This window comes from Argentina silus (assembly GCF_951799395.1).
Source record: "Argentina silus genome assembly, chromosome: 15".
Taxonomy (NCBI): Eukaryota; Metazoa; Chordata; class Actinopteri; order Argentiniformes; family Argentinidae; genus Argentina; species Argentina silus.
This window is the reverse complement of record NC_139669.1, coordinates 17,402,544-17,414,012: the sequence shown is the minus strand read 5'-3', so window position 1 is coordinate 17,414,012 and position 11,469 is coordinate 17,402,544. Positions and strand designations below refer to the sequence as shown.

At 45.5% G+C, this 11,469-nt stretch overlaps 1 protein-coding gene across 1 annotated transcript; it reads left to right on the top strand.

Moving 5' to 3' along the window:
* Positions 1-5,381: 5,381 nt before the first annotated feature.
* LOC310816546 (chymotrypsin-like elastase family member 2A) lies at positions 5,382-6,202 on the top strand. The gene has a single exon (XM_083686797.1). It carries the CDS (start codon positions 5,391-5,393, stop codon positions 6,189-6,191), a length of 801 nt encoding a protein of 266 aa, XP_083542923.1. The 5' UTR covers positions 5,382-5,390; the 3' UTR covers positions 6,192-6,202.
* The last annotated feature ends 5,267 nt before the right edge of the window (positions 6,203-11,469 follow it).

Below are 11,469 nucleotides of genomic sequence, written 5' to 3'. Positions count from 1 at the left end.
GCCTACTCTCCTGATCTTCCTTTCAGGCTGATGTGTGTGTTGTCAGGTGTGTGTTGTCAGGTGACGCGGAGGCTGATCTGAGAGAGACAGGAAGCTGGCTGGCTGCTCCTCCATGCCGTTTAGTGTCTCGCTTGGGACATCAGGCGCAATGTGTGTCTGTGTGTGTGTGTGTGTGTGTGTGTGTGTGTGTGTGTGTGTGTGTGTGTGCATGTCTATGTGTGTGTGCATGCGTGTGCATGTGCGTGCGCGTATGTGTGTGTGCGTGCATGTGCGTATGCGTATGCGTGTGTGTGTGCGTATGCGTATGCGCATACGTATGTGTGTGTGTGTGTGTGTGTGTGTGTTTGTGTGTGTGTGTGTGTGTGTGTGTGTGTGAGTGAGTGCATGCCTGCATGCTTGTGTGACTGTGTTGGTGACATTGACACGGACCATGCATGCTGATATGTAAACACTTATTAGTATTATAGTAATTAGGAAGAGAGAAAACAATGTGGCTCTTGTGTTTAATTAGACTCATACAGAGGAACTGGTTCTGTCTACTGGGACCAGACCACCATGCTGGGTTCACACACACACACACACACACACACACACACACACACACACACACACACACACACACACACACACACACACACAGACACAGACACAGACACAGACACAGACACACACACACACACACACACACACACACACACACACGGGCAGACAGACACCCATACAGACACCCGTACAGACAAACAGACAGTTCCTCTAGTGTCCATCTGCTGTCCAGGCCCCCCCAGATGGAGAGGGGTGTGTTGTTGGGCATTACAGAAGAGGGCTGTCCTGAGACTGGGAGCCATGCTTATTCATGTCCACTCCTGGACCTCCTACAGTCATGTACTCATTCTCACCCCTCTGCCACTCAGAAAGGTGGCAGGGCCAGATGCCAACCGGCCACTCACAGTGTGTGTGTGCCAGTCTGGATGAGAGGGCACGTCTCCTGCCTGGCGTCTAGAGACCGGCCCACATTAAGATTGCTATTCCGTCTCCCCGCGGCCCACAGATTGCTATTCCGTCTCCCCGCGTTGGCCAGGTGACCGCTCGCTGTGACTGACAAGTAACACCATCCACGCACATGCACACACACACACACACACACACACACACACACACACACACACACACACACACACACACACGACCGCTCAAGTTTGATGGAGTCTCACCCCTTGAAAAGAGAAAGAGAGAGAGAGAGAGAGAGAGAGACAAAATAAGAGAAGTGGGGGGCGGAAGCAGGGGTGGGTAGGAGTTGTTACCTTGGAAACCAGACTCACTGATTTCGGCGACCCAATCAGTAGGTGACCGTTGGGGGGGGGGGGTTCCTGCCTGAGTAAGTAGACGGACTGAGCGTGTGCAGTAGAACCCTCCCAGGGATGGGGCTCCCGTGTCATTAGCCGGGGCACGGATCAATCGAGGGCCCCTGATTGGACAAGCAGTCGACTGACCTGCTACTGATTAATCGAGGTTCTATGCCATTTAGTTGATTAAAAGGTAGGGATTAAATCTAGAGGAGACTGTAGCGCATCCATGATGGGTATTATAGCTGTCAAAGGTCAAGGAAGATGAACTGAGAAGGAGAGAAAGAGAGAGAGAGAGAGAGAGAGAGAGAGGGAGAGAGAGATGGAGAGAAGAAAAGAGAGAGAGAGAGAGAGAAGGAGAGAGAGAGGGGGAGAGAGATGGAGAGAAGAAAAGAGAGAGAGAGAGAGAGAGAGAGAGAGAGAGAGAGAGAGAAGGAGAGAGAGAGGGGGAGAGAGATGGAGAGAAGAAGAGAGAGAGAGGGAGAGACAGAGAGAAGAAGTCTTTGGATATATAGATTTATAGATTCTGGTCAGGTTCTTCGCAACTCTCCTCCCATAAGAAAGAGACGATTGGTGGGAATAATTAGACCAATCAGAGTTTAAGGACACTCCTCGTTTCCCTTGGCAACAGGGTCAGTGTTTTCATCCTGACTGACAGGCTATTTGCAAAATGACCATCACACACACACCCCTTTTAATGAGGTCACGGATGACGAGGTCACAACATATCATGCACAATCCGACAACAGTGTGTGGGTGTGTGTGTGGCCAAGGCAATTATGTGTGTTTGTCTGTGTTTGTCTGTGCTTGTGCGTGTGCGTGCATGTGCGCATGTGTGTGTGTGTAACTGTGTGTCATTGTGGCACCGTCTGGGGAATGGCCACCCCCCACCAACTCCTCCTCACCCGCGTCTATTTCCTGCTTCTTCATCAGATAGCCCCCCTCTCCTCCTCTCCTCTGGACACAGGACGTCCATCTCACTATCTCCTCCTACACCTCCGCCTTTGTGTCTGTGGCACACAGCTGTCATTAGGACTGGGAGATCTGCCGTCTGATCACAGAAACACAGAAACACACACACACACACACACACACACACACAGCCAGAGTCTGATCACAAACTCAGTTAGCATCATACAGAAATCCAACACACACACACACACACACACACACACACACACACACACACACACACCCCACCCCCCCACCACCCACACACACACACACACACACACACACACACAGCTGCCTCTGGTCATCAGAGGAGAGTCTGGCTCATGGCTCACTGCAGTGTGTTCATAGCGTCCCATAACTGGAACACATCCATCTGAAACCATACAACTCCAGCCAGAAGGCAGCTTTATTGCTATTCAAGCGTTAGACCGGGCTGTGAGTGTAGAATCCAACATCTGTTGCTCACCTGACTGCCCGGTCATCGAGCCAACCTGTGTCTGTGTCTATGTCTATGTCTGGTTAGAAGGCATGCTGGTGTCTGTGTGCCTGGGGGGGCCCCGAATGGCAGAAATGATATGTTCAAGTCAGCTAGCTGTTGATAGTACTGCTTTCCACCTGACTGTGTACCCTGTGTTAAAAAAAAAAAACTCTACTTCCTAAAATTCCTGTCACATCATTTCCCATTACCTCCCCCATACAATAGCTCAAGCTCCAGGATTAAAAGCTTATGGAAACAACCGATTTTTTTTTTTATAGGACATTTAATTCCAATAGCAATAAAACTCAAATTCATGTGATTAGAGTAGTCACAAAGCCGTGTTTCAAACGCTCCTCTTCATCCCGTCTCCTCCCTTTGTTATCCTATCACACACTCCACCGCTCCAACTGTTTGACATCATTTATGTAACAGGATTTCACACACACACACACACACACACACACACACATACGCACACGCACACACACACATACGCACACGCACACACACTCACATACTGTACACACACACACACTCACACACTCACACACTGTACACACACACATACATGCACACACACACACACACACACACACACACACACACACACACACACACACACACACACAGACTCCATGGGAGCGAAACAGGATTTTGGGTTTGATGTGCTGTCAGATTATGGATTACCAAACAGTCAACTAAAACTCTCAACACCAGCTCTCTGAGTGTCCTTCGAGAGAGAGAGATAGGGGGATCAGAGAGGGAGGGAAAGAGAGAAAAAGAGAGACAGACAGAGACAGACAGACGGACAGAATGGGAGAGATGATCATTTGAACCCAGTATTTCAAAACTTTTAATCTGGACCAGAATGATCTGGATTCTTTTCTGCTATCCAGGATCAGATTGAGCTGGCTGATTTCCCCTACACTACTCACAATCTGCCAGATAGATCTGATCCTGGATAGCAGAAGAAGAATCTGGATCATTCAAATCCAGATTAAACATTTTGAAATACTGGAAAAACATTACATAACATAACAACCAGAACATTATCATTCTTGTTTATTGAAGCATGTATTCAATCCTAACGGACTCTTGTGCCGCTAATTGTTTCTTCTGAGGGGATGAAGAATTAAACCGCTCCTCCTATCGTGGTCCAACACTGCCCTCCGGAGGTTTCAAAGGGAACTCATGTAAATACAGTTTCTAAGGTAAACAATGATAAACAACGTTTCTAAAGTACACGTTATTGTGCTATTGGGCATATCTGATCTGTGACGGGTGTGACGGTTACGGGACCTACAGCACCAGGACTAAAGGTTCAATCAGTATTCATTTGAAGAGTAACCAATGAAGTGAAGTGACACATCAGTAGATGGAGGGGAGAATGGATGACATGAAATCAGTCAATAATCAATCAATAAAAGTTGTGAATAAAACTAAATGTTTGGGGGAGGGGCAGGGGAGAAAACAAGGTACAAGAAAGGAAGCAAGCATTGAAATGAAACTAAAATTCTATTTTTCAAAGCTGATCTAACCCCCATAAAAAAAATTATAATCAAAAAATCTGTAAAATAGTTCTTATTTTTATGTTCAGGTCGCTTGAATGCACACTTAATGTTCATCAAGTTCAATACAAGTCATTTCTTGTGGATGTCATTTGTACAAAATGTCAAAGGTACTTTTTGGTTCAGCAGTTTTGACATTTTATGAAAGCCCTTTATAGTTTTGTGGGTTTAGGGTTAGGGTTAGAAATTCTCTTGGCAGATACAATCGCCCACCACCTTTTTTCCCATTCCCTTTGCAGTGTAATATTAACCACTGGTTAGGATAAACACATGTGTAGAGATAGAACATTCCCATCGTCTAAATGCAGTCTAGTCTAGACCAAAGCAGAATGTTTCATGTATTTGAGTATACCAATGCATGGTGGGCTGATATGATAATGAACTAATTAGTATTATTAGTATGGTAGTGTAGTATTAGTATGGTACTAGTTATAAACTATAGTATAGTAGTATTAGTATGGTACAGTTTAAAAGAGGCAGGAGTACAGATTGTTTTATGCTTTTGTTATTGTGAAATATGTGTATATTGAACATACTGTACATATTGCATGATTCAATTTAATCTGATATTCTGTATCAGTGTGGTATTGGTGTGGTATTTCACTCCCTGCAAGTGACATGGTCCTAAATGTCTTTGAGTGATGCATCAATTTTGAATTTGAGATACTACTTCTGTTTTACACCTTGTTTATTACATTCAGAGATGACAAAAATGTGGCATGCTATGACTTCAGTTTGTGATACTAATATAATTAGTAAGTACATTCATTCATTTATTTTGACCCAAACTCTTTGAGCATTAATTAGTATTATTCTGTCCAAAAAGGGTTAGGGTTAAGATTAGGAAAAGTCAGGCAACCTAATAATTCCATAACACCTGTGAATTTCACAGTAGCTGGGTGACAGGAGATAAGGTGTATTTTGGGAGTGTTTATCTGCAAGGTTGATTTTTTTTAGGTTTTCCTGGCTCTCCCAGTTGCTTTTCACTGCTATTCCCCAGCTATATAAGGGAGCACATTAAACTGAACTTCTCTGAAGATCGTCATCATGAAGTTTGTGATCTTGGCTTTGTTTGTTGCTGGTGCCTACGGCTGTGGGCTGCCTACCTTCCCCCCGATCACCAGGGTGGTGGGGGGCGAAGATGTCCGTGAGCACAGCTGGCCCTGGCAGGTGTCTCTCCAGTACAAGAGTGGCGGCAACTTCTACCACACCTGTGGCGGCACTCTGATCTCTGCTAACTGGGTCATGACCGCCGCTCACTGCATCAGCAGCCGTAACACCTACAGGGTCTACCTGGGGAAGCACAGTCTGGAGACCAGAAACGAGCCTGACTCCATCGCCATCTCCCCCTCCAAGATCATCGTCCACGAGAGCTGGGATTCCTACAGAATCCGCAACGACATCGCCCTGATCAAGCTGGACACCCCCGTCACCATCTCTGACGCCATCATGCCCGCCTGTCTTCCCGACTCCGGCGTGGTCCTGTCCCACAATGCTCCTTGCTACGTCACTGGCTGGGGACGTCTCTGGACCGGGGGTCCCATCGCTGACATCCTGCAGCAGGCTCTTCTGCCCGTGGTCAGCCATGCCAACTGTACCAAGCCTGACTGGTGGGGCAGCCTGGTGACCAACAGCATGGTCTGCGCTGGAGGAGCTGGCGACCTGGCTAGCTGCAACGGTGACTCCGGCGGCCCTCTCAACTGCCAGAACGCCGACGGGTCCTGGGACGTTCATGGCGTGGTCAGCTTTGGCTCCAGCATGGGCTGCAACTACCCCAGGAAGCCTTCCGTCTTCACCCGCGTCAGCGACTACATCTCCTGGATCAACAACGTCATGGCCAAGAACTAAACTGTGGATCTGATTGAGTTCTAATAAAGAAATAAATAGTAGAAATAAAAACATCAACAAAACAAAAAAAGTTTGTCCATCTCAGACTTGTTTATTAAAGGGCCAATCTGAGATTGATGCATCTTATTTTTTTATTTTTTTTAACTTTTAAATGATATGCCAGTTGTAGGTCATCTATGTTACTGTTTCCTGTCTATTTCCATGTTACTGGCTTAATTTATAAGTCACTTGCTTACCGCCCATTGTGACAACAAAGACCCCTTTTTTTAGAAGGTGTTGGACACACAGACCTACAAATAGAAAATAAAAATGTTTTTCTGTTTTTTTTTTTTAGCTTCAAGGGGAGCCCTGCAATTAATTCAAATTGCTGCAGGGATAATTGGGACGACGGGGGAGCCTGCAGACATTTGAGATTTAATACTTATCCTTGTGTGCCAAGCTGCCAAGGACAACATTTAGCCCACAGTACACTGATCAGAGAGCAGAGACAGCCTTTATAGAGAGTTTGCACAAACATCTTGCTGTAGATACTGAAGCTTAAACAAGCAGAAAACAGTTGCAAAACTGGTGCAAACCTTTTATTAGAGGTTGGCTGGTTGTTTATGTAACCACCACATGGATTGATAATGATTCTGTTCGCTACACTTCTTCCTGGGGAAAGGCATTAACACTAAGCACCACAACAGCGATATTTAGTCATTCTAGTAATTCCGATTACTCAGTGGACAATCATGTGACTCTAAGTCTGTTACTTAATATATTTACTGCTTCACAGTCACATCCGTGAGATTTGAACATTTGAATATGAGTGACGTATATACAGTACAAACACAGCCAAGATATTATTATCAAAAGATAGGCCTGTCCCTGTGTCCATATTCCTGTCAGACAGGATGGCTGCAGCCTGAGGCGTGGGTCTTGTGAGAGTGGCCCTAAGCTAAAACCTCCTCCAGGACCACAGATGGAGCACTGCTCTGTGCTGTACCTCAACCAGGGGAGGCTGGTGGAGGTAGAAATCGGAGGATTGGCTCATTGTAACGCATGGAATGGAATGTGGAATGGTATCAGACATGCGTACATCACAATGAGCCGGTCCTCTGATGTCTACCTCCACTGGTTGTAATATAGTATAAATCATAAACAATGGATTTATGAAGTAAACCTGAAGCTATGGTCAGGAATGCTGGGAGTTTTATAAGGTCATGCCGTTGAGGAACACTGTTCATATTGGAGCTTCCAGACACAAATTAAATGTTGAACTCAGATCTTATAAATACATACAATGTTGTATGTTGCTGTATCTTAGAATAATACATGTAATGTTAACAAACCATTCTAACCGTTATTTGAGTTTATGTGCTTCATGTAGAAGACCATTTTATTAATGTGATACTCTTATTGTAATGGATTTTTCTTCTTTTTACTTTGTTGAAACAATGCCATGATCCCTGGCAGTTGGCATGAGAGGTACTGCATACATCCAATCAAATGTTCCATTATGTTCTAGCATGCGTCACAAAAATTGTAAATAAGATAAGATAAGCTTTTATATAATTTTGATATCATGTTTGCACAGAAATGAGCTTTACATCATCATTAAAAACAGCTCATGTCAAGACATATTAAAACATAACAAACAAGAAACACAATACATAAATCCAACAGTCAATAAAAATGATGTGTGGTTTCTATAAAGTGCTGTAGTGTACAGTGATATGTAGTCTGGTGCCTTAGTGGGGAAAAAAACCCTGTTATGTGGCAGATTAAAGTATGAACATCAGTACAGTTACTCCTTAGGTGATTGTGGGGGGACATGCAGCGTTCGGCCTGTAGGGGGAGCTACAGGACCGTGGCCGGGGTTGTGTCGGCGAGACTTTTGTTGCACACCTGCTGCGAATTAAGTCTCGTCGGCGAATGTTTAAGATGTGTGTGCTTCTGCCATTTCAGTAACTAGGCTGGAAACGGCGAGAAAGGCGAGGAGAGCGGACAGTGGAGAGAGAGAGAGACGCTCTGCCGAGGCTGGAAAGCCAACGAACTCTTATTTGAACTCTAACGAGTACTGACTGTATGAATAAACGGGACCTTTCCCTCACTACACCGCTGCGTCTGCCTCTGTGTACACGGACACCACTACAGTGATATAAAAACATCATAGAAGGGGAGCCCAATTTAATCCAACAGTTGAAGTAAGGAAAATTCAAAATGGCTGCCAAACATATTGTAATAATCCTCACATGATGTCATACTCTTTGTTGTGCACCTTGTCTGACAACATTTCAAACAGCTCCTGCTTGTTTGTTGGACTTTGGAAAACGTCAGAGAACTTGGATGGAAGCTCAGTGGTCTCCCCAACTTTCTTTAGTACTCTCCTTCCTTCTCTTCCTCTCTTTGACTCTGTTAGACTCTCCTCTTTGTACATGTCCCACACAAGGTCAATTCTGTCCCAGCTCTTTAACTGCAGCTCCGTCAACGATTTTAGCATGAGAAGAAGATGGCACGGTCGGGTCCTTTACAGTTATCAGCCCTTAGCAGATCAGACTTTTGACGGCCAGAGGACAGGTGTTATTCTTGTGAGAAAAAAAACTAAAACTAATCCAGGTTGCCATCTCGGAACTTGCATGTACAGTTGGCCGAAAAGGGTACAGTCACTTTTCAAAGTTGCTTTTTTTTTTTTTTCTCTTGTTATTGGCTTTGCTTTCTGGTGTATAGATGTACTCCTATCAACAGTTACATCCTTGAGATATTTCTCATATTGATGAAAATCAGTATCCATCACAATAAACTCATGGCATGACTCTTGGACAAGCGTAGAATGGATTTTCTATGCTTGTGATTGTGCTGCACAAGTTTGCCACATTTTTTTGGAATGTTGCTTGTTGTGATAAGCTCTGCTCATGCTGCAGGATTGCAAAGGGCTCCTCTCCTTGCAAACCCTCTCCATGCAAACACTGGGATTCAAAATCAAGCAGTGGTCTGCTTGATTTTGATCTGGTCTGCTCAGGTCCTGCTACCATCCATCTCCAGAAAGCAATGGGATTCTCGGTTAGACTGATGGCTCCCCCTGTCCCTTTTATCCTTCACTGTTTTATTAATGGGCTTGGTCAATCGGCATGCATGAGAACTTGTTTTGTGTTTTTGGGAGGACCCAGTAGTTCCAGTCTAAAAATTCCAGTCTAACGTGTTGCTAGGAGACCGTTCACCTACGGATGCGGATCGGAATCCATCTGCGTCATTCGTTCTGTCCAGTGCAAAACAACATGATGCCAAGGCCTCTAATGGTTCAACATGAAGCTAAAGATCGTCACAAGCCTCTCCTGTTCAATAACAGTGTTCCAGAACTGGAATGATGGGTTTCTGTTTATCATGTCTTGCTTTCCAGATGGCAAAGGAAGGGCATGTTGACTCCCAAAAACAAGCATCTCTCTGAAGCTTTGACAATGTGAGAGTGATGATCTGTTTTTTGTCAAGGGTTTTGTTGTCGAGTGTGCTCCCCTAATCCACTCCAGCATTATGCCAAAGTAAGGGCCTCTGAATCATAATCACGCGCTTCTGCACTTTGTTTGAGTAGACTCTCCAGTCCATCTTGAAAGACAATCAATGTATTCCTTCCACGAGATTGTTCCTGACACTCAAAGTGTCCGATAATCTGCAGTTTCAATCTGGATTTGTTTATGCCTTTGTTGATGTCAACCTCTTTGATCTGATATTCATGTCATGTCATGCAGCTCAGAGCTTGAAGATGTGGGTTCCATTTGCTAAATAACTGTCAATGTGTGATACCATTTCTGAAAACACCAATGCCTGCTGAAGTTTTTCATTCTCACTTGAAGCTGTGTTTTGTTGCACACTGCGTATGCTTCTGTATGCATTTTTGTATTTACTAAGACAGTTATTGTGGTATTTAGCATCAATGTCAATGAGGTCACCTCCTGAAATGTTCACTAGTAGAGCAGTGTCTTTCAGTTACCATCTTCCGTATGACATCGTCAAGGTTCCTTGTGGAACATTGAGGGAGCTTCCCTGACATCTTGGAGCTGAACATGCTCTCATTCTGACATCTTGAAGTAGATTGACATTTTGATCGCCTGAAATCTTGCTTTTGTTTATTCCATATTTCTCACAATTTGTTCAGTTTAGAGGATGTTTTATTTGAGATGACATGACTTGTGCCACTTTGCCTTGTTATCCTGAAAATGTACTTCTATCCAGGATCCAACAGGTAGCGGTCGTGAAAGGGGAGGGAAAGCGGTGGTCCGACCAATCAGAGGCCGCGCTACAAGACGCGCTGAGTGACGTCGACTGGGATATGTTTCAATCAAGTTCCAGCGATGTCAGCGAGTTTACAGAGACCGTCTTGGACTTCATCTCTACATTAGCCGATAACATCGTACCAACGACAACGGTAAAGATCTACCCCAACCAGAAACCCTGGGTCGACAACTCCATCCGTGCCGCTCTGAGGGCTCGCACCGCCGCTTACAACTCCGGGCTGGCATCCGGCAGCATGGAGGAGTATAAAGCGGAGTCCTACAAACTGCGGAGGGCGGTGAAAGCCGCCAAGAGGAGATACGCAGACAGAATGCAGGCGCAGATGGAGAGCAACGACACCAGGGGACTATGGCGAGGATTACGATCTATTACGGATTACCGGCACACACCCTCCTCAACTGGAAGTGCAGATGCCTCCCTAGCCGAAGACCTGAACTCTTTGTATGCACGGTTTGAGGCTGGCAACACCACCGCTAGCGCGCCGGCTAACAACAACAACTTCAGAGTGCTGGCTAGCGCGGCTGATGGGAGGTCACACGCTGGGGCAGAGCAAGCACTCTCCGTGACGGAACACGACGTGAGGAGGGCTCTGCTGAAGGTGAATACAAGGAAAGCTGCTGGCCCAGATGGCATACCTGGGAGAGTACTTAAGACCTGTGCTAACCAGCTAGCTCCTGTGTTCACCACTATATTCAACCTCTCACTGGCTAATTCAGTAGTTCCCACCTGTTTTAAAAGATCGTCTATCGTCCCTGTGCCCAAGATCACCTCCCCAGCCTGCTGAATGACTACAGACCCGTGGCTCTAACCTCAGTGGTCATGAAGTGCTTCGAGAGGCTGATTAAGGATTACATCTGCTCCTCCCTCCCTCCGACCCTGGACCCACTGCAGTTCGCATACAGACCAAACAGATCTACAGACGATGCAGTTTCCCAGGTCCTCCACACCACTCTCTCTCACCTTGACAGGCAGAAGGGGGGCTATGTGAGAATGCTGTTTATAGACTATA